Source organism: Vollenhovia emeryi, unplaced genomic scaffold (genome assembly GCF_000949405.1).
Source record: "Vollenhovia emeryi isolate VEMERY1.0 unplaced genomic scaffold, V.emery_V1.0 DF939158.1, whole genome shotgun sequence".
NCBI classification, from domain to species: domain Eukaryota; kingdom Metazoa; phylum Arthropoda; class Insecta; order Hymenoptera; family Formicidae; genus Vollenhovia; species Vollenhovia emeryi.
The window spans coordinates 962,836-987,166 of NW_011967208.1; the positions used below are offsets into that span (position 1 = coordinate 962,836).

General features: G+C 46.0%; 1 protein-coding gene across 1 annotated transcript in view; it reads right to left on the reverse strand.

The window, feature by feature from the left end:
* The window catches only part of LOC105564917 (growth arrest-specific protein 2-like), a 35,150-nt gene that overhangs the window by 4,966 nt on the left and 5,853 nt on the right, over nt 1-24,331 (reverse strand). Inside the window, exons 2-7 of the mRNA XM_012017692.1 lie at nt 14,960-15,344; nt 5,275-5,399; nt 3,805-3,946; nt 2,992-3,235; nt 1,257-1,518; nt 73-198 (exon numbers count right to left, since the gene is read on the reverse strand). Coding sequence (XP_011873082.1) covers nt 73-198; nt 1,257-1,518; nt 2,992-3,235; nt 3,805-3,946; nt 5,275-5,399; nt 14,960-15,176 — 1,116 coding nt within the window. The 5' untranslated portion in view covers nt 15,177-15,344. The remainder of the gene's footprint in view (nt 1-72; nt 199-1,256; nt 1,519-2,991; nt 3,236-3,804; nt 3,947-5,274; nt 5,400-14,959; nt 15,345-24,331) is intronic.

Sequence of the window (24,331 nt, forward strand, 5' to 3'; positions counted from 1 at the left end):
ACCAAGTTCCAGCATCGTGGACACAGGCCTTAAGAAAAGTACAAGTTGCGTGTGACAAAGTGTCCGACTTACTCTGATAAAGACGTTACGTCCCGCGATGTGATAGCGACCCTCGCCGACTTTGCGCACCTTCAGCTTGGAGCACTTGCTCGACGGGCACTGGCAGAGTCTCTGGACGGCCTCGGTGGCCCTTCGCACCTGCGGACAGAGAGAAGTACACGCGATGCTGGAGACGTCGGGAGGAGGCGCGCTCGAAACGGAGAGATACAAGGGGTGTATTTTTAGCCGGGCGGTTTTTTGCGCGCCGGCCCGTCCGCCTGCGTTATTGTCGGGCCGACGAAGAGCGATCGGCCGTCACGCGAGATAAATCGCTTCGACGTGTCGTCGCAGCGAGGAGCGAAGGGCCGCTGCGTAGCTTCCGCCGCTGGGCACGCGGGAATCCGACACGCGCGTGCAGATACCTACGTGCGCGGAAAGCGTATACGAGAAAACGCCGATTCCCATCGCGTCCTTCCCGCGCGCCTTTTTCCCCTCTCTCGTACGCGATCGTGATTATAATGCAAGCGCGACGTCTGGTAATAACACGTAGGACCAAGGTTTCCTCGACGACACGCGAAGGTACGACTGAGAAACAACATGTACGTAGAATGCATCGTTGCGGCTTAACGTTAACATTAACAGGAAGGCTATAAATTATTCAATCTTCCGCATATGCATTTCTTCGAGCGACGCGGAAAGGGGGGGCATCGCCTCTGCGTTGCACGGTGTTATTTTAATCCTCGAGCACCGGAGTTTCGTTCCCGAGGGGAAGAAAACGCTTCTGCGAATCCCGTTGGAAATTGTTCACAACGACAAGAGCCATTTCCTGGCGATACCGTCGAATCTAGGCCGGTATTCATCTTTATGTTCAAGACCGTCTTATAAGATACTCCATAGCCGATAAAATGCTCCGCACAGTATCTTTAGATAAATTCAAGACGGTCTTGAATATAAGATCTGACTACCCGAGTCGAAATGTTGGCTCTGCGTTAAACCTTTATTTCTATTATACAGGGTGTCCCATTTTTATTTTATAGTAAATTTTGTGTATGTTACGCACGGAGAGCGTGTTTTCTTAAAATTTATCCTGAAAATCATGTAACGCGTGAATACCGGCCACAGAGAACTTTCGCAGAATGCGTTCGAAGCTTCAGGGTATCGAAAAACCACTGCTACACCGAGATCGCGTCGCGAGCAAAAGTGGGACATTCCGGTACCTTGCGATCGAGTTCTGTTATCGGGCCAGTGTGCTCCGGCGGTTCGGCCGGCGACGGCGACGGCGAGCTCGACGGCGACGGCACCTCGTCAGGGTCTTCGACGCTGCCGCGCGACCAGTCGTCCTCGGTGGTATCGCTCGGCACCCCGTCACTTCCGGTCGGCCCATTGTCGCTGACGGACCTTCGCATCTCAGCCTCGTGCGCGGCGCCGGTTACCGGGTCCAGCCATCGCGTGCCCGCCGTCGTGACTTCTGACGCCGAACTGGAATTACGTTGCGATCTGAGTCGAGCTCTCCAGAAACTTAAACTGAAGCCGCGTGTCTTTTTGCGATTTATCGAGAGGTGTCGGCGAGATAAATCTTATCTAAACCATTCAACGGAGCGAACGGTACGCCCGACTATTTATAGAATAACACAATGTAGCGCCTTTCAGCGCACACATCCTTGCATATATTATAAAATTCAGCCACTCCTAGAGTTGCGCGACCCGAGGTCTCCTTCTCGGTAACGCCACGCAGAATTGCCCATTCAGTCGCAACGACTGTTAACCCAATGGGGAAATCTGTCGTAAACGAGCCGGAATATATTAGAGCTCCGGACGCTGTTTCGAGCGCGATGCGCGTAAGCGAGACAGAAATTATGCGAGCGTATAACTTATGCATTCCGTAACGGTTTAAGTTTCGGTTTCCTCTCCCGCAGCATCCTCGCTGGTCCACCGTTACGTTGTAGATAAACGCATTGAGAAACATTGTCACGCATGGCCGATGGATGTAGAGCAGCTCTGAGGACAATGGTTCGCGAGAACGCGTGCCCGTTCTTTAAAGACCTTAGAAATCACGGCTCGTTTAAACCTCATCTACAATGTGCTCTTTGCGCATAGAAACATTCCATTTTGTAGCCGATAAATACATTTAAGTCCAATCTACGATGTGTTTTTCGCAGCGAAAACCATTCAATTTTTAACAGCTGCGAATCGATACGCTTAAAAAAGTCGACAATGCACGATTGTGCGATGTATACAATTTATCAACTCGCACAAATGTTTTAAACGCGTTTATTGGCTATATTGCAGGTCAGGCTGTAAAGAATAAACAACGTCAGTATTTTCTTCGCCATACCTGGCGTTGACCAGACGCCCACCTAGAATGTAGGGTGGTCCAGGTTCAAACCCAGCCTGAGGTAATATTTTTCGCAATGAATTTTCTGTATTATTAAAAATGCCAGGTATGGTCAAGAAAACACGTCGTTAATTACCGCTGGCGACATTGAAGAATATTCTGATTAGTTTAAAGAATAAAATTCATAAAGCTCCGAAGCGGAATCACAATTCGAAGGAATAAAGGATATAAGAGCCAAGACAGGAGTCTTAGTGTCTAAGTGATTTTAACTTTTTAATTTATTGCGAAAAATTTACCCTCCGCCAGGGTGCATTTAAAGAAGTTGTACAAGTTGCAAAATTGTACACCGTACAATCGTGTGCTGTCGACAAATTTTTTAAACGTTTTGATTTGCTTATACACGATGTCCCATTTTAACTTGGACAGTAAAATATCTCATCAAAGTTTTGTTTGCTGGACTTAGTTTTCGAGATATTTTGCTGTCCAAGTTAAAATGGGACACCCTGTATAAAACAGAATGTCCCGTGAATCCTGAGAATGGTCTTTTGTCGATAAGAGGGCTCGGAATACGAGCCAATGTCTCTAGGCGCAAAGAGCACGTTGTAGATCAGCTTTACCTGCTGTGTTTGATCTTCTCCGGCGGCGGCCTGGGTGTCGCGGTCGGCGACGGCGATTGGAATTGCCAGGAGAGGCTGCTGTGGGATATACCGCTGTCGGACATGCAGTGAAGATCCCTCTCTTGTTCCGCCGCGATTTCCCTCTCGAGTTGCACGAGTCCGGGCGGCTCCAGGGAATATCTGGCCGCAAGTCGCGCGACTTCCAGTAGACACAGCACGACATTCCGCGGTTGGCCGTGCAGAACTGTGAAAAGATGCTGTACGTGCATCTTGCGCAATAGGGACAGAGCGTATTGTTTCATCGCCCTGGGACGTCATTTGTACATAAATTCCCCGATGTTGTTCGAGCGCCGCACGGCAAGGCGCTCTCCTCGGGACGCGGCCTTCCCGCCACGCTCGATTACGCCGTTACGTCATTTATGTAATCGCATTGTTTGTTTTCGACGGCAATTAAAGCTGATTAAGCGAGAAAGTCCCGCCGATCCGCGAAGAGCCGTGGGATTCGCTCCACTTTCCTCGCGCGCGCGCGCGCGATCACTCTCCCCGGCCGGCCTCCTCGGAGATTTGCATATCTCGTTTTACGCCGGATCGCGCAATTTATACGGCGCACGTTCCTACACGCGTGTCCGCCGCGAGATTGCGCGAGTCAATTACTATGTTTCCGCTAATCACCGCTCGTCAACTTAATCGGGCGCGCACTTAAATCTCATCCCGTTGAAAGTCGTCCGATAGAGCGAGCAGGTTGAACGCGCGCAGCCCGCCCGTGTGCCTTAATTCGCATGCATTAAAATTAATTGCGCCACCAGGACTCACCGAGATCGTCGCTTTCGAAGAGAAGATTCTCGTGGACGCCCAGCCGCCGGCAGAATTGTATGAAGTTTTCCATGTTGTCGCGGGAGAAGAAGCTGCGACGGGCCGCGTTCTCCCAACAACGTCCGCGTATCGTTGGCGCCGGCTGCAACAACGTTTCTCCAAGTTTCTGCCTGCGACCATCTCCGGGCTTTCGTTACGTCAACGCAAAAGCTACCCCCATTTCGCAAGCCTCGCTTGGCGACGCATCGTGTATTTTGACAATTAAACGTCATCGCGTGCAATAAGATAATTTCAAGAGAAAAATTGAGAAGTTCGGTGGAAGAACGACTTAAGTGCACTCAAGTTATTCTACCAAATACTGTAAAAGCTAAACTCAACGTTTTATAATCGTATTCAACCGATCGATATCTAGAAAACGTGCACTTGGAGTTTTATAGTTTGGTCAATAAATACGTAAATATTCAATTTGAAAACCTTGAGAAAATAAAATTTTTATGAAAGCTTATATCGATTCAAGTCGTTTTTCCACCGAACTCCTCAATTGTTCGCGAGAAATGCGCCCGGTTGAATATAAAAAATACTATATCTAATGCTCGATTCAACTTTATACCGTCGTTTCCTAGTTTTACGAATTAGAAAAAGGTAACTAATAAGAATATTCCTCAATGTCGCCAGCATAATTAATTAACAGCGTCAGTGTTTTCTTAACCATATCTGACATTTTTAATAATACAGAAAATTAATTCGAAAAATATTATCTCAGCCAAGGTTTGAACGTGGACCTCCTTACACTCTAGGTAGAAAACTACGTAGAAGAAGATAACACCCGGGAAAAAGATTTATTTATATTAAACAAAATAGAAACATCGAAATCATGTTTCTTTGAATCTACTAAAGTTTTATTTACTTCTACTAAGGCCCGGTTTCACCAAACGTCGCTTAAGCTTAATCCTAGTTTAATTCATGTTTGTCTCTTCTTAATGTAACAGTTGAAAAGAGACAGAGAACGACTTAAGCTAAAGTTAAACAACATTGGTGAAACCGGACCCAAAACATTTGCTAGATTTGAAGAAATAGATGTGAATTTTCTCGGAGACTCCACTCTCTAAAAATCAATCAGTGAATTGTTACTGAAAACGGTGAATAGTCACTGATTTACAGTTACAAGTATACCACTTCGATTTTCAGTGGTGCACTTATAACTGCAAATCCGCGACTATTCACTGTTTTCAGTGATAATCCACTGATTGATTTCTAGAGAGCAGTCTCGATGAAATGAAATTTTCATTAAAGAAATAATTTCTTTGAAGTTAGACAAAGATCTAGCAGGGTCAACATTGAAAGAAACATTGTTCGATTTCGAAGAGACTTTCTTCTGGGTGGGCAAGTAATTTAGACCAAGGTTAAAGTTAATCTGCATCGGTAGAAACGGGCTGACGAGAGATATAGAGTGGTTTGTAACATGCTTACCCCCTTCGCCCGTCCAGCCTCTACCGCGGTTCTCGCCTTTTCCTGGATAACTCTTGCCAGTCGACACACAATCACCCCATTGTCCAGCACATCGAAGAAATTGTCACCCGTTATGTAATCCACATCTGAAATTCGAAGATTGCGAAATTAGCCCGACCGTCGCGCCGGCGGTGATTCGCACGCACGCACGAGTGTCCCTCGGCATAAGCTGCAAGTATCTTTCAATGACACTCAAGTGGCTTGATGAGGTGGTACGTTGCAACGAAAAACATAGTACGCGCTTATTCAGCCTCCGTCGCGAGCTAAATTATTATATACCGTGTCTTATCTATTCTCTTGATCAATTACGATCCGCGGATTTCTCTCAATGTCGCGCCCAAGTAATAGTAATTGACCGTATCATTAATTTATTGTACAATTAACGGAAACGGCGAGTGAATTTATTAAGTGTGTAAAGCTCGGGCCACGCCGGTAGTTGAAACTCCGTGCGCAGCTTTGGCTCCGCGAAAGCAGCTATTCGATACGATCGATCGACAACGTGATTGTAGTAATCGCCCCGTAAGTGGGTACCAGACGCAACGGTGATTCCGTCCATGTATCGAATGTCGATCAACGAGCCGGTTTGGTCGGTCGAGGTAGCCTGTTTGAAGAAAACAAATTTACTCCGGGAGTGATCGTGCAGTAAATCATTTATCAGTAGCGTGCGACGACGCTCAAGGACGGCGGCGTTTTAATGGCCGATCGCGAGATTGGCAGCTGGAAAGACAATGAGATCGGTTTAGGTCGAACGGGCTGATTCACCGTGCCGCGATGATTCCGATCTTGGCTCTCGTCGCGTCTCGTCATTTTCAGGGGGAGGGAAAAAGGGCGGCACTTTGAAGGTAGCCGCCGCGCGTCAGGGACCGTCGATCTGTAGAGGACACGGCGGGTCAAGCGAGAAACGGCCAGGTCGCGATACTCTCACGATAGGTCGACTCATGCGTGACTATAAAGTCGCTTTAGTTTTCGTTCGCCGCCGTAGGTACCAAGCGCATAGATCAAGGACGCGCGCTCCACTTTTCCGGATAATAAAACTTTCCAATATCCATTCCAACGAGAGGGGAGCTCGCGAGATTTCCTGATAAATATTTGATGAATTCCGACTTTCTCCGGAGACGACGAGCCTTCCTCGTTCCTCTGTTTACCCTCAAATCAGGCAAATCGGTCTACAAGTAGTCTACTCCCGCGAGGAAAACCCGCCCTCTCCACTACTCCTCGATCAACTCGAGCGTGTAAGCTGATCGCGCGCGTTAATCCAAGTCTCCTCTCGCCATCGGCCAGCATTAATTGCCGTCCCTATCACTTACATCTCTCACATCCGTAATTTTGCAGATCTTAACAAGTACCCTTACTTGCCTTGACAAATTGTGCAATTTTCCCCGCAAAGAGACGCTTCTATTCCCATTCTCTTCCTTCAGCTTAACACGCATGTTAATTGTGCACGTTAATCCGAGTCTACGCTCGCCATTAGCCGCTATCTATTACCGGGCGCACACGTTATTTATTGCGCGTGTCTGCGCGCGCCGTCTCTTTTCCGTATTCATTATCCCTTAGCAATTCATGCGCGAATGCAGCCATACGGTAGATGATAGAGCGAGCGCATCTGCGCTCACCGTCGGCCGTTATCTATTACCGCCTCCTGTCTCGACCCGTTAGATCTCCCGTTTTAGGATACGGACGAACGTAGTAGCGCACTGCGATCATTATCCGATTATATTTATCGCGCCGGCGACATCGATAGGCACCGGGGCGATCCAATTTCACCGGATACGCGGGCAGGAGCGGGCAGGTCCTCCTCTTTCCCGTCGGAAAACTCCTCCGCGATTTTCACTTCCTCGCCTCCTCGCGTCACACGATTTACTTTTATTATCCGTCGAAGTTGTCCAAGTGGAGCGTGTCCGGCTGTATATAAATCGGAGAAACGCGCCATTTTCATAGCTGCAGGAACATGAAACTAAAACGGATGTCTCAGGATACTCTCAGATTACAGTAACGTCTTTGATAGCGACGAAATTGCGACATATTTCATTCGCGCGTTGAAAAACGCCAAGTACAAAGCGCGGAATGGAATCCGCGCTCCACTTAGAGACGCCTGAATTAGACGGCCCGAGCCGTCAATATCCCCGACGTGCCGTCGTTTCTCTTCCAGAACCGATCGATGAACGGATCTGAGGAAAACTCGCGGGGTCGCGACACGATCCCGTAGACACCTCTATATAGATATAGAGCGGCCACGATGGGAAATAGGAACTAGGTTGGGCCCTGGCGCAGCGATAGTGCCTCGCAGATACGGATGGTAATGAGAACCCGCGAGCTCGTGACTCGACCCGGTAACAACAATGGGGTTGGCACCGGGGGCACGACGAAAAGAATGCCTTTTAAACGCCGGTGTCCGCGCGAAATCTATCACGTGGCACACCGCGTGTCGGCCGGCGCGGCGTGTCCCGCGTTACCAGCCACGCGTGTGTATCGGAACTGATCAATGCGTCATAGGAGCAAAAGCGACTCCGTCAATTAACCAACATTGAGGACAGGACAAGACAAGACAAGACAGACTCTTAAAAAATGGGCGTTGCACGGATACGCGCCAAGTGGAGACCTTATCGGCAGTTCTTGAAAATGGGTGTAGCGGAATGGCTCCAAAAATGAAAATGGGCCGTAAAGCGCTGGAAACAGTCGAAGAAAACGGTACCAAGTAAAACGCCGGCGTGGCCGCTCGCAGGTTTCTCTCTGTTGGTACTGACATCCGCCCTTCGTTCTCTCGCGATTGCTCAATACCCGAGGCTCGTCGCGCGCGGCTACCATACACCGTGACCCGTATTCAAGCCAGATCCTTGATGCCTCCGTTTCGTTATAATACCGCACTGACCGTTTTCGGCCCTCCTCGTTTTTAAAATAATTCTGATGTATTTATTAATAATAGTCTAACAATGCATTCATACACTTTGAAGCCATACTACTCTCTGAAAGTTAACCAGTGAATTATCACTGAAAACGGCGAATAGTCAGTTTTCAGCGATGATCCACTGATTGACTTTTAGAAAGGAGCGAAATCCGTCTAGTGGAACATTCATCGTTAGATCATGTAATCGTTGCGAAAAAAGATTTGAATTTGGGTGTTAAAAACCTGCTATCTCATAAGAGGACTTTCCTCCGCATATACTTGAAAATCTAATATCAAAGAAAACTCTCTGAAAGTCAATCAGTGGATTATTACTGAAAACAGTGAATACACTGAAAAAAATTTCTGGTTGAATATGGACGAATCAGATAATTCCTTTAGGATTCCTTTAGGATTTACCAGAATTTCTGTAGGATTACAGGAATTCTGGTAAATCCTAAAGGAATTCTGATAAATCCTAAAGGAATTCTGGTAAATCCTAAAGGAATTATCTGATTCGTCCATATTCAACCAGAAATTTTTTTCAGTGTAGTCACTGATTTACAGTTGTCGGTATACCACTGAAAATCGTAGTGGTATAATACTTGCAACTGTAAATCAGTGACTATTCACTGTTTTCAGTGATAATCCACTGATTGATTTTTAGGGAGAATATTTGAATTCTCTATGTCGAAAGTTATAAACTGCTTTTTTACACTGGGATCTGTCGAGAACCCAATAGACGGGTCGGCGTTACGAAAAATGGCGCGACGTCTGCGGGATTAAGGGCGATAGCTCGGAGTTTCTTTTCGACCTGTGCTCGTGAATGTCTCGATTATTGCCTCGTTACACGCCGAGCGTGTATATCTGTGCCTTATCTGCTCGCTCGTGTTACAGAGCCGGGACGATTTTTGTATCGCTCGCCACGCAATACGGCGGCGTGGCAAAAGCGACTCCGGAGCACGATCACGATTTCGCTCGGAAGCACGCCTCTATAAACGGCCGCATATCGTAGCCCGCGACCCAGGGATCCCACGATAAATCCATTCGAGTCCGCGAGTCGCCTCTGCGGTGCCTGTATCGGGCAGAATAAATCGGCGACGATAAATTAGCGCGGCGGCGATCCGAAGGTTTCGCTTTCTGATTTACGGCCGATCGAACCGTCCGCGGCGCGTGTCAAGGCGATATCCCCGTCGCCTTAGACCGCCGTATTGTCTCACGAGTCGATGGTGTCCCGCGGATGCGCAAGCGTATTAGGAAGGCGTACGCCCATTATGCATAATGCGGCTTTGGGTGCCCGGCGATGAAGGGAGAAGAGAAGAAGCGGCGTGAAGGAAGAGGGGTGCCCGGCCGACTTCCGGTTGAGTCACAGAGGCTTTGCAACTGCAGGAGGCGCAGGGCGCGCGTGGGTAACGAAAGGCCGTCGTCGCGTTATTTTTTTTTTCTTTTCACGTCGCCGATGATGCTTTGGCAACCTCTGAATATCAATGAGGCGCTCATCTCTGTATCTTCATTTTGCGTAAGCCTCTTAGGAGAAACTCGTGCGACGCAGCTGTCTAAGCAACTTATACTGAGTTACTATTTTTCTTTTCTAACTCTGTACGCGCAAAATCCTTATGAAAATATGTGGAGAAGCGTAAGAGTAATACGAGTCAAATTTTGAGATTCGTTTCTGACTTTAGGAACTAGTTAGGAATTGAATCTTCTGGAGAAGATTTCTGCGTTCCCACTTCAGAATCCTAATCTCCGTTAGACGGTATTTTATGCGAGCAAATCTGTTCCTCAAACACACTCGGATGAGCAAACACATTTATGACAGCTAGGAGCGGCCGGACGAAAATTTCAACCTTTCTCGCCGTCTTTGGAAACTCATTAAACGTCTTTCACTATTTATTCACGCCTCGTTGAAAGTCTCTCTCCCTCAAAATGACACTAGAATGCACATTTTGTCGATGCGATATGTCACATCAGTTATTTAACAGCCAAAGAGCATTAAATTTTCTTTATTGATATTCAGAGGAGCGAGAAGATTTAAATCCTTCCGTGCAGGCTTTTAGTTATTCACGCACGTTTGAAACACAAATGATCGATAATGTTGCGGTTTGTCCGCACAAATTCATAAATTCATGCTCCAGTAAAGAGAAAGTCGACTTGAAAATTACACAGCGGGGAAAAGGAAAGCAATTTGCAAAATTGCAGCGCACACGTCACGTGCATACGATATGTGCGAAGGATCGGCTTCTCCCCTCGGGAAAAAAAAACAATGTGTCTCGTATGCTTTAAGCGCCGCTAATATTCACGTTCCGGGGACACGGGTGTGTTAATAAAAGAAACCTTTTCCATTTATCATTATCCATTCGGGAGTCCCGGTTAGCTTAACCCTTAGGAAAATCTACTTTAAATGAAATTAAAGTTTTGAAAAGTGATCTTTCAAATCTAAGAGTTTACTTAAAAAAGTTAAAAAGTTGGACCCTTGAAGTAACATTTAGATAGCCAAGCCTGTCGAAGTTCCCGCTAGAGGGCCGCGTGGCGTAGCAATTTCTCGTAAGAAGAAAACCACACGCGGTATTGTAAATTATATCACGTACTTTTCCCAATTCTTAAAGTAATTTACCTTAAATAAAAGTTTAAAGTGTCCAAACTTACTTTTCATATCTCTTATTTTTCTAAAGTAAAACTTTATTGTTCACTAAGGTATATTTTCCCAAGGGAAATCTGCGCTTAACCGAACATTGATTAAACATTGGTCCAACAGTTGATTGTATTGGGCCAATCGAGGGGGAAACCGCTGACCGCTGACAAAATCTTGTACACCAATGCCCACTAATGGCCCAGTGGGCGTTACTTTATCTTATTATCTTATTTTATCTTTATAATGCGCCAGCAAGGCCTAATGTCCAAACTAATACCCAAAAAAATGCCTAGTAATGCCCAGTAATGCGCAGTAATACCGCAAATCTGTACACCACAATGCCCTCAGCGGTTTTCCCCCTCGCGGACGCTTCCAACGAGCTGAAATCGTTGGTACCGCGAGCATTGCGCGGCAACCCTATCGCGGCATTAATTTATTATCGCCGCGAATTTAGTATCTCTGGCAGTCCATCGAAAATCGATGTCCTTTAAGCGACATGATTTAGGCGAGTCGCGTAAATCATATATATATATCTCGTGTGCATCGCGTTAGCCTCTCGCGAGTAAATATATAGTATGTGCGCGCTCGATGTACGTTTACGTACCGCTCGTTTTTCTCGGCGTACGCCTCGTGTCGCAATCTCTCAGGGTGGTCCACATCGCGAGGCTGGATACCTCGAGGTCTCGCGGCGAGACCACGCACTCGTTTTCGCACATTCCGCGTCCGGGCGTATTTTATGGCCGCACTTTCCTTGGTCATCGATACGCGCGCGCTTAATCGCATCCACGTAGTCGCAAACGTGCAATCAGAGGTGAAAGTATGGGCAAAGCGACAATCGCGAGCGAATCGAATTATGCGGGTAGGAGCTAGCGGCGTTTTTTCTTCTCCCAATCATATCGCGTCCAGCATGCGATCCAATTACGATTCAACGGGAATTAATGAAGTATCTGTAGAGTGGTAGTTTCTCGGAGAGACAATCTTGACGGGAAATTGCACAGTGGTTCTCTCGAGATGAATCGCTAAAAGCGCAAGGTCAGAATGGAGATGGGCAGCGCAGCGAAAAGCCCGCGTCGCGAATGTTTGTTACGCCAAGTACCGCGTAGCTGCGTCGGAATTGCTACTTTCTGCGACGCTCGGTACACCGTGGCAGTTCTATTTTACGCATCAACTCGTATTCGTACCGTATTAGGAAACCAGCAGTTCAGAAAGGCGGTCACACGTACGCGCGCCTGGAATTAGATAGCCATCGGTCGATTTCCAAGTTCCTCGCGGGAAGAGAATCGCGGGCCACCGCTCTTTTCGTCGCCTCACCTCTCTTTCCCCTTGCCTTAGAGAGATTTGGCAGAAGTTTCTACGCCCAGAAAAGAGTTTGTTTGAATTTTGACCCTGCTAGACTTTTATTTAATTCGAAAGAAATGATCCCTTAACCAAAGTTTTATTCAAAGGCTGGAATCTCAAAGAATTTATTTCTTCAGATATGGCAAGTGTTTAAATAAAAATTTAGAGGATTCGAAGAAATATCATTTCAACGTATCTCATTAGTTTAATCTAAACTAAACTAACTTTTTCTGGGTGTAAGGCACTTCCTGAAGGCCTGCGTCCACGATACTAGAATTTGGTCCAAGTTCTTATTCCGAGAAATGCGTAGCCAATCAACTTGCACGTTTTCCGGAATAGCTGCAAGTTGATTGGCTACACATTTCTCGAAACTAGAACCTGGACCAAGTTCTAGCATCGTGGACACAGGCCTCAACAGCCTTGCGGCAATTTTTTGGAAGATCCAGCTATGTGCTCTAGCGATCAAATTTAGCATCCGATAATTGATAATTAATTAACGCGTCACGTTATTGTGTTACCGACACAAATAATTAAGTTCAATTGCCCGGTTGGCAAAAACAAACGATGGATAAATCTCAGGCTCGTCTTAAATGGCGCAAATCGATAAAATCGAACGGCTAACTGCCGATTAATAGTCCGCTGAGGTAGACTCGGAAGAAAAGTCTTACGGCATTAACCTCGTGTACTCGTTTCAAGGAATGCAGTCTTCCACGTGTAATCTAATAAGTTGCGCAAACTTTCACCTACTTCGTACTTGCCAAATTTAGCACCGATGCGATAACGATCTTCATGCAGCATACTTCGTTCCGTTCGCGCAGCATATTTCGTTTTATATTCCGCGCGCCAACGACGCGGGAGCAATTGCTTATTGATCTTTCTATACAGATCTTCCTTATTTCGGAGGTCGTCCTATCTCTTTACGGTCTCGTGACGCGCAGACTTCGTTTCGCAGTCCCTCCGTAGGAAGCGCCGAATAGGCTTGTAAAGTAGCGAAATCTTTTTTTGACGGAAATATAAACGTATTACGGCGCCATCCTTGAACGTTTTTGCGGCGTTCGGGCGAGCCTCGCGAAATTTTGCGCATATGGCGCGCACGTTCTTGCACGACAGCCCGACGATATAAACGCGACCGAGCGTGAGGCGGACTATTATGAATACCCTTTCTCACGTGGCGCCAGATGCTAACTTTTGTGCGTCAAAGCTGCGTAAGGCTTGCACGCGCACGCCACGTCGCCGCCGCGGTCGTTCTTTAAGGTGACCCTCACATCGGGGCGCGCGAGCCGATGGAACGCGAGAAAAAAAAATGTGGTCGACGCGAATGTCGAATCATTACGCGCTGTTACGCCACGTCGATTTCTTTTTGCGCCTTACACGGCGCTCGATCGACCCAGAAAAACCGTGAGAAATATTTTTTTTACACAATTATGTATCGCGCTTGATTGTACAGTGCTGGACAGAATTTGGTTGCGACACTTTTTAGGTACACGCATTTAGATTCAGGTTTCCGTAAAACATTTTCTCTGGGGAAAATTTTACCCGAGAAATAGATCGAAAACGTTCAAACGTGATTTCGGAATGGTTGTTGAGTAAAATATTCCTCGTAGAAGAAGATTTTGAAACGTAACCCTAAATCTAAATGCACGCTCCTAAACTCATTAAAACACTAAAAATCAATCAGTGGATTATCACTGAAAACTGATAATCCACTGATTGACTTTTAGAGAGAAAGAAAATGTGTCGCAACTATTCTGTAGACTTTTGTCCGTCTTTCCACGCGCACACCCAGAAAAAAGTTTGATTTAAATCAAACAAATTTTCTCTGAATTTCGACCGTACTACTCTCCAAAAGTTAATCGGTGAATCATCCCCGAAAACAGTGAATAGTCACTGATTTACAGTTACAATCTATTTCTTCAAATCTAGCAAATAGTCACTGATTTGCAATTATAAGTATACCACGCAATTTCAATAGTATACTTATAACTGCAAATCAGTGACTATTTGCTAGATTTGAAGAAATAGATGTCAGTTCTCTTAGAGATTCCAGTCTCGATCAAATAAAATTTTGGTTAAGGTAAAGAAATCATTTCTTTTAAATTAAACAAAAGTCTACTCTCTGAAAGTCAATCAATGAATTATCACTGGAAACAGTGAATAGTCACTGATTTACAGTTATAAGTATACCACGCAATTTTATATAGCATACTTGATTTTTGGAAAGTACACTTTTATTTAATTTAAAAGAAATCATTTCCTTCCTTAACCAACATTTTATTTTTTTCTGGGTACACGCTGAGAAAAAAGTCTTTGAAAATTTATTTCACGATTTCTCGGAGCGTTTCGCGCAGGGACACTCGACATTAATAAATATCTAGGGTCGCTTTTCACGGTGGGGGGGAGGGGGCTCTTGACAAACTTGATGTGAAAACGACATTTCGAAGATAACACGCGATGCATGGTCGCGTGACGCGACATCGAGACGACAAAATTACGAGCACGAGACTGTTAATTTGGCGGAGGCAATTCGGGGGAGGAGCGCTCGATTTCGCGTTCTGTAGCGAACGCCCGACGCTCTGAGTCATGCCAACTTCGGTCTCCGCGGGCTATAGATCCGCGCGGGCGATCGATCTTTCCCACAGATTGGCGAAAGTAATATCTAACGGTTATCGAAATTTCTCACGAAACGGTCACGGTTTCCCGAAAACTCGTTCGTCGAGTTTCTCCCTTTTTTCCTCTTTGCCGATCGATACGTCGCTGAAAATGACACGTGACGGCGTAACAGACGACGTACTCACTTATCGTTTTGTTGATCCAATCGGCCAGGTCCTCCTGAAGCGGTATCAGCTGGCGGCTCTGCGCCGAGTGCAGCCGCTCGTGGTAGAACTCGAACTCTTCCTCTTCCGGCGAGGGTCGCGGCACGTCGGCGCGATTGAAGACGGAGACCGAGGACGGTCCCCAGCTACTGCGGTAACGGGTGTGCTGGGAGGACGGGAATCGGTTGGCGTACGACATCCTGAGGCAGCTCCTGCCGGCGCTTCCGGCGCCGCACGCCGGACTCTCTCTCGGCGCTTCCTTCCTCGCTCGCCCCGGGTCCTCCTCCAGGACCCACTTCACTTTCTTCGACAGTTCCCAGGCTATTCAGGAACGATGTCGCGCGGATACGGGCGCCTCGAGTGCCGCCTGGGAAGCAGAAGGAAACCGCCGTTATCGCGGGAGACCGGGGGTCGCTTTCGAAAAGCCCGCGACGACGCGCCGAGGGAGAGCTAATCGAAAGCGAGAGCGCGACGATAAGACGCAACATGAATCTCTTCTTAGAAAATAGAGAAAAAATAAGACACCCGAGATATGGACGAACATGAGTGCGCACTTATGCGCGCGGGGAATCCTTTACGATTTCTCCGAGGAGGAGCCGCGGCGAAACGGCGGAGTTTCTTTCTCGTTGAATAAGGGCTCTCTTAAGTGTCTTGTCCGCTGTTATCGTTGAAGCTATAAATTCAACGCCCGGGATGAGACTGTCTCGAAAAATACCTCTCTTCACGTGTAATTGAAGGCCGGCGGGCGGAGTTAAAATTAGAGAGAGAGAGAGATGGACATTAAATTGAAATTGGAGGTCGCGAGAGCGGAGCTGGAATTAGGGAGGCAAGTAGACAACGAGTTAGGATCGAATTAGAAAATGCTCATGGTTGAAAATTATATTTTTCACTCCGAGCTACGTTCCGCGTGTACGCGAACGCGGCGCTCGCCGGCAATTACGTCCACGTATTGCTGTTACATTATCGCGTGCTTCGATTCTACGGGGGAGCCGTAATGGAATGCAGCAAGTTGAGCGATTAGAGAATGAAGTCTGAACTGAGCGGGTATCGAGCACGAACCGTCCACCAGCTCACGAAGACCACGCGACCAAGCGAGATAACATCGCTTTGGATTCTGCGAGGTGTACGCCGAGTCTTCCAAACAGGGTTAGCGCCGCGTTCGCCGCTACCGCGGAAACGTATCACCGCGGCATGTGAGAATCAACGCTCACGCACCAATAATTAATTAGGTGCCTCCACGTCTTCTCGCAGCGAGAAAAAACATTTCTTTCGTTACGACACGGTAATGCCTCCAATTACGTTCGCGTGTGCACGTTGCGATAAAATTAATATAATAACAACTGCACCGAGAGAATTTTCTTTGAAAATTTATTCTGAAAGTAATGTGATCGTGGGACAACGCGGTTTTTCAAACAATTTCATGAATTTTTCAGCGAATCATCGCTGAAAACAGTGAATAGTCACTGATACAGTGAATAGTCACAGATACAGTTAATTCAAGTCTTTTTACAATTCTAATTATATTAATATTTAGATCTTTACTCGAAAATAATAATTTAATTCTTTATTCTTTTCTAATTTAAATAACGGTAAACCAGTGACTATCCGTTGTTTCCACTGATAATCCACTGATTGATTTTTAGAGTGTATCTTTTTCTAGTTTTACGAATTAGAAAAGATAACACCCGGAAAAAAGATTTATGTATAGTAGACTTTCACAAACTCTCATAAATTTCTTAAAAATCGCATTTTAAACAATTTTATGAGTTTTTCAGTGAATCATCGCTGAAAACAGTGAATAGTCACCGATTTACAGTTAATTCAAGTCTTTTTACAATTCTAATTTTATTAATATTTAGAACTTTACTCGAATATACTAATCAATTCTTTATTCTTTTCTAATTTAAATAACTGTAAACCAGTGACTATTCACTGCTTCCACTGATAATCCAGCGATTGATTTGTAGAGAGTACACTTAACCAGTAAAATGTGTCGTAAACCGTCAAAAAACTCTCATAAATTTCTTCAAAATGCCACGTTGTCCCGGCAAATGTCCCGTGATCGCGCGCTTTTCAGGATTTACGAGAAACTTCTCTCCGTGTATGAGCGATAATAAATTATGTAACTGTGCTAAAATTAAAATTGACGCTTGACGCTTCTCGAGAAACAAGCGTGACAGCAGCTCGACGAATACGGAGTTAATCGCGCCGCCAATGCCGAAATGCTGACGCGGGAATTGCTCATCGGCGTCTGCGGACGAGCGAGAAGACAAATCGCCGCCCAGCGCGATGCTCACGGACAAACCTACGGGCGTCCTTCGACGGGCCCCGATACATCGATACCCTCGCGCGGCTGTCTCTATTACCGTAACGTAATATATTACCGCGCGTCAACGCGTGCGCGCGTTTCTCAGATTCGCGTGGTGTTAAGAACGACTCACTCGAGGAGAGACGACTTTCCTATCGGCAAGACGGATGACGGCCGGGCGACAAGTAGCTTGCGAAACGCGGTGAAACGCGGCGTTCGATCGGCAGATGAAATTGCCCGCCGCGCGCTCGCGGATATACGCGCGCGTGGGCGCGAAATACCCTCTCGCCATACATCACAGGCAGACGTTTCTATAAATCCGCGGCGAAACGATCCGTCGTTTCCGCGACTAATAGCGTTTTCATTATACGATCGCCGTTGGGCGAGAGCGTCAACGCGCCAACCTCGGGATCGTTTAATTGATTGATTTCCGACCTAGACGTCCGTCCACACCAGGCGGGAAGAACTGTAATACGCCGAGGTCGCCGCACTCCGGCTGGTACGTTCGATACTTTTTCCAAAGTACGGCGAAGTAATTAGAATTGTCCCCGCGCGTTTTGAATAACAGCGAAAGTATATTGACGCACCGAGGAGAAAAGCGCTTTCGATGGATTCCGTCGACATCGGCCGGCGTGAATGGAGACGTTGTAAATCACGCAGAAAGCGCGCGTGATATTTCTCGAACAGCCGAGCAATAATCGCGTGCAATTATGTCCGCTTTCGAAAGGAGAATCCGAGGATGTTTACGAGCCCATTTAGCGCGGTCTCGGCCCGAAGTCTTCATTAGCGCCTCTCGAACGCCTCGATTCCGTTGTAACAATCAGATTTACGTAATCGCGCGAAAATAAACGAACGCGAGATCCTTCTCGCAGCACGTAAGATCCCTATATACGGCGTACAACGTGAGGAGAGGGAACTTGCTCAGGCGAGCGAGAGAAAGAAAGAGAGAGAGAGAGAGAGAGAGCGCCGTGTAGCGGTATAAGTTACGAGACGCTGAACATCCCGAGTTCCTCGAGTCGAACGCTGTTTGTAAGCTGGCGAGGAAACGCAACGTACACACGGTTATCCTTGACTAAAGATTCGCGTGCCCGTGCGCGGGGAATAAGGCCCGGACCTGAACGAGTTTATCTTCCCGAAGCGTGCCCTGGGATTGCAAAACCTACCGAACGGTATAGACGATTTCCACGTCGACTCCGTGGCTCTCGAAGAGTCACGTCATTCATGAGTACATTCATGAAGTATTGTGTAATGGCGAAACACGGCTTTGTAAGCGACCGCCACCGTACAAGGGATCTACGAATCGAGACGCTAAAGCCAACGGCACACGATACTATTTTTCCCCACTGGATCGCTCACGAGAGCCAATCAGGGTTTAGCCTCAAGTCGCCTGGTCTCAAACTCTGCATCCTTGTGGGCTCTTGCAGGAAATCCAGTAGGGAAAATAGTATCGCGTGCCGCTGGCTTGAAACCTTATCTACAATGCGCTCTTTGCGTCTAGAAATGTTGTATACTACATTTTATATGAGCAAATCGAAACGCTTATAAAATTTGTCGACAATGTACAATGTATAATGTGCGATTTATCAAGCAAAATAGAATGTTTCTATTTTCTCCTAAAATCTATCCTGAAAGCCATGTGATCGTGGAACAGTGTGGCATTTTGAAGAACTTTATGAGAGTTTTTGAAATTTTACCGTACATTTTACTAGCAAAATGTATAATTACTAGTGAAATGTATGGTAAAATTTCAAGAAAACTCTCATAAAGTTCTTCGAAACGCCGTGCATTCACACGATTACATGATTTTCAGGATAAACGTTAAAAGAATATTCTCTCCGTGTTTGTGCAGAATCATTCCAGCATCCCCTTAAGAGGCTAATGCGGCTCTGTGATTGGTTAAAAACGCATTAAGCGTGTACTTCAGATGATCTTAAATATAAGAACGGACTATGAATACCGGCCTAAGAGACAATACGCCAAATAATTCGCTAAAATGATAATATCCCGCTCAACTTTGTTATTTCTCGCGGCGAGTCCCAAGAGGAACGGAAAAGTCAAAATAATGTCGATTTGACATATTGACGTTACTCTTCTGTTCTCCTCGAGATATAACGTCGCAGATTTCACAATAATGATCTAACTGCGCGCTAAAAATGATCGATTGACTCGCAAGGTTCTTCTCCGCTCGAGGAGCAGCGATAAAAACACCGACGCGAGGCGTCATTAGTCAAGCTTTTATTTTTCGCCGGATAACGTAACGGCCGCCTACGGGATGACATAACCCTGTCACTCTATATGTTTTCGATCTTTGCATTAATTTGTAGACACGGTTGCGCTGCCCCGTCAGTGTCCAGCAGCTACACGCGTAATTGCATAGCGCTACTTCACGCCCACACTCGAAAATCGCGATGCCAATCTCCGGCGAGCTCTCGGCCGCTCACTGCTTCTCGTTTCAATGAAATTAAGCGCGATACGAATAATAACTCTTTGTAAAGTTTATGCCAAAACGTATCGTCCGTTTTAGAGCGCGGTGCGATCGGCGAGATTACTTTAATTGACGCACATATTACGCGTAATCTGCGCGAAGCGTGAGAAATATTTACTGACGTGTTACTCGTTAGCACTTCCAAGTATTACGTGCGTGCCTTTCTTCGCAACGCAGCGATTTGATAACGCAATGTTCCCGTTTACACGAACGTATCATCCAGACAACATCAATAGTAATTTTCCAAAAATCAAAAACTAAAGGCTATGAGAGTTAAACGCCGATTGTTTCTGCGTGTTCCCAGTCAGAAATGACACGTCGATCGACGTCGAAACGATGTCGAATCGACGTCAATATGACGATTTCAACGTCGATCGACGTGCCATTTCTGACTGGAAACACGTAGAAAAAATCAGCGTTTAATTTTCATAGCCTTTAGTTTTTGATTTTTGGTAAATTATCATTGATGTTGTCTGGACGTATACATTCGTGTAAACGAGAACATTGCGTTATCAAACCGCTGCGTTACGAAGAATGGCACACGAAACGGTGCTGTATCGACATCGAGGCCGTCACATCGACATCTATTCGACAAGTCATTTCTCGCTGGGTTCATATAACATTGAATTAAAAATTCCTCTCGAAATTCGTAATTAAGAATCATGTATTAAGAATAACAATGTTATATTGACACGCACAGAAAATTCGGCTCTCACAGCCTGAATCCGTTAGTTTTTGTTTTCAATTCCGAGAGTCCTTTTACTCGTTTATTTTACCCAAAACTTGTTAGATGCCAATTCTCTAGGATCAAAGTACAAACGACCGAGGACTCGAAGATCGAGTCGAATCGACGGGAGGAAGTAGCCTCGAGTGACAAGCGCGATCGGGGAAAAGAATCGAAGCGCATTACGCGCCAAAGTCCGTGTCCGAAGTCAACGACCGGGCGACAATCGAGCCTAATCGTAGGATGAGCGGCGAATTGGATCGCCATTAGAGACCTCAACGCGCGCATACGCGCGTGTAAACGCGCGGGATTAACCGCGCGGCGAAAGCCGGGCGTCCGTCATCGCACGTCCGTCCGGCTCGTAAACGCGAGTGCGTGGGCGTTCTGCTCATTACGGAGGAGACACGTGTACCACACGGACGTCGCGTGACAATCGCTCGACGGTCCTCGAGATCTCGCGGACAATCTCGCGCGTACCGCAGCGGATCCAACGGCGAAACGGCTGTCCGTGCGTTAATCGCGCATCTGCTCGCGTTCATCCGCGTTCAATGGTCGATCTTAATCGGGTCTACGCCAAATGCCCTCGTCTAGAGACGTTAGATTAACGATTCATCGCTCTCGCCAGGCGTTTGTTGGCAACGGGAGCCGCTTATAATTCCCAATTAGCCCAAGTGCTTTCTTATCGAGTCTCAAGTAATACTTTATCACGGACATCGTGATGTTTCCCAGCGGGAAATCGCTCGTCGTTCGACGTCGAAACGATGTCGGATTGACATCAGCACCGTCAAATTGACGGGTCGAGTGGACATATTTCAAGGTGTTGATATCGATTCGACATCGTTTCGACATCGATCCACGAATCATCTCTCACTGGGTTCGCTCTCTAAAAGTCAATCGGTGGATTATTACTGAAAACAGTATTCACTGATTCACAGTTATAAGCACTAAATTATTCAGTGATAATCCACTGACTGACTTTTAGAGAGTCTACTTTGAACACGTAGTTTACACCCAAAAAGAAGTTTCTTTGAATCAAACAAATTTTCTTTGAATTTTGACCTTACTGGACCTTTGCTTCTTTTCAAAGAAATAATTTCTTTAGCTTAATCAAAATTTTATACGATCGAGACTGGAATTTCTAAGAGAATTCGCATCTATTTCTTCAAACGTTTTAGTTTTACAAGTATAAATAAAAGTTTAATAGATTCAAAGAAACATGATCTCAACGTATCATTTGTTTAACCTAACTAAATCTCTTTTCTGAAAGTACCGATCACTCGAGGGAGTTAAAATTCGGACGTAATTTACGCGGACCACTGCGAAATTTGCACGGAAGGAGAAAGATTTGCTGGGTCAGCTCTCCGTTGCGTTTCTCTAGTCGTTTTACTTTTTACACGTGGCACGTGGTCGTTGCGTGTAGGTGGTCGTTCCGCGAGAATGTACCGCCATAAAATGTTCCTTAAAAGGAGCCGATAAAGTCGCGGTCACCCGCATCACAAAGAGAAAAAGCGATATCATCGTGTCGGCCAGGTTGCAAAAATTCGGCGCAGCCACGTAGCGCTATACGTGTTTTATGCGAGAATTATATCGTGTGCCGTTTACACGTGTCTCTTCTCCTCCGACTGAACAAGTTAAGAGCTGAAGCAAATAGCGTATCAAATATTATGTGCCATAAACAAGTTTTTGGCACACTTGTTACACGCATACAGAATACGTGATTGTTGTCGAAATGTGTAATAATACACGGAGAAAATTTTCCCTTCAAATTTACCCTGAAAAGAAGGAATATTGCTGTCGCCAGTAGTTAATTAACGAAAGAAAGAATTGTTATGCGACTTAAAATGACAGGTGGTTTATTTAAGAAAGGATTGTTATACAACTTAGGCCCGGCTGCACCAACGTCACGTAATTTGAACTGTAGCTTAATTCACTCTTCGTCTCTTTCCGTTTCCCTTAAAAAGAGGCAAAGAGTGAATGAAGCTAAAGTTAAAGTTAAGCGACTCCGATAAATTTTAAGAAAAAAATTCTTTCCGTGTATTTACAACAATCTTCGCGTATTGGATTTCGTTATTCGGTTTTCACGTAATTACAAAAATTGTCTGACATTTCTTAAATAAAGTTGAAGGCAGAGTTTCGGCAGAATTGCAGCACAATTCGAAGCAAATTCACAAACTTCAGGATGCACCCCTCCTTTTATTTTACAGAGAGAAATTTTCCAATATATATTTTTTTCCCGATTTTCTAGCTTTATTTAATACACCCAAAGCTCGCGTGAAAAACGCGACAGACACTTTATGCGCCAACATGGAATTAACGTTGAAAATCTCATTCACGCTGTTAACAACTTTTTTTTTAATTATTTCCATCGAACATCAAGTCAGGCGTGTTTGATATGCGGGACGTGCTCGTGCAGCGTCAACGAGGTTGGTTCTCGCAATTGCTGCTTTTCCTGTCGGATAGAAAGCATTGCTTTATATACGGAATTACTTGTGTCGGTTCTAATTAAAGACTCTTCATCGTCACGAGTAGATACTTCTGAAACTACTGTAGCGGGCGTTATCGAATGCGGTAGTCGAGCCAGATTTTAATCGCGTTAACATTTCGACCGTTTTCTTTTTGTACTTTCGAAACTGATCGTTTTCAGGAATTTTTACATCTGTGGAATTTACTCAATCAAAATGAAACGATCTCTACAATTACGGCACACTTATCGCTCCTATCTTATCACCAACTTTCACAAAATTTCCGGTAACCGTAAATTCCCGAGAAAAAGATCGAAGATGGATAAGCGGTCCGAAGTGTCCAAAAACAAGTCTAGACCTATTAGGAAACATTCTACGGCGTACAGACGACGTTATCCCGTTAAGACGGCCGCTCGATAACGATTATCGTTAGATTCGAGAGAAACTTTTCGTTTCGATCGGGAAAAGGAGACAAGAGGAATGTACAAAAAGTACAGTCGGCAGTGCAGTACGAGCTAATTAAAGCGCACAAACAGAGCGTGCCCGGCCCAATTACCGTTCTCGAGGAGCACGCGCCTATACGGCTGGTTTGTCCAACGCGCTGAAAACACTGTCGCGAGTTTCATCCGTCTGTCCTACAAAGTCAATTAGAGAACGCCTGGACGGAGGCGCGGATCCCCGTACGGGAGGACGCGGGAAAGCCGAGAGAGGAGCGAGCCCGCCTGCGCCGCGTCCGAGAGAGAAAGAGAGAGAGAGAGAAGGAGAGGAGAGACACGCGGGAGCTCTGATCGATAAGAGAGTAGAATTCATATGCGTACAACCGTAACGCTAACTTTCACGGCCTCTAATCATAATTGCGCCCGTACGATCCTCGCGCACGTGGCGCTTAACGGAGGATGGATGTGTCATCGTGCCGTCGCGGGCGAGCGAATTTTATGTTTTCCGTGGAAAGATTAATGAAGCGTCCGCTTACTCCTTCGCTCGCGTACGCGGCACCGTGACACGGATGTTCGTACGCGTATGAAATGGATTCTGTCCAATTTCATCGCGATATCGCGCCTCGCGGGTCTCTAGCATTCGAGAAATGCGTAGCCAATCAACTTGCAGATATCCCATAAAAGCTGCACGTTGATTGACTACACATTTCCCGAAACTCTAGAACCTGGACCAAGCTCTAGCATCGTGAACACAGACCTCTAGAACTTGGTCCAAGTTCTAGCTTTGAGAAATGTGTAGCCAATCAACTTGCAGATATCCCATAAAAGCTGCAGGTTGATTGACTACACATTTCCCGAAACTCTAGAACCTGGACCAAGCTCTAGCATCGTGGACACAGACCTCTAGAACTTGGTCCAAGTTCTAGCTTTGAGAAATG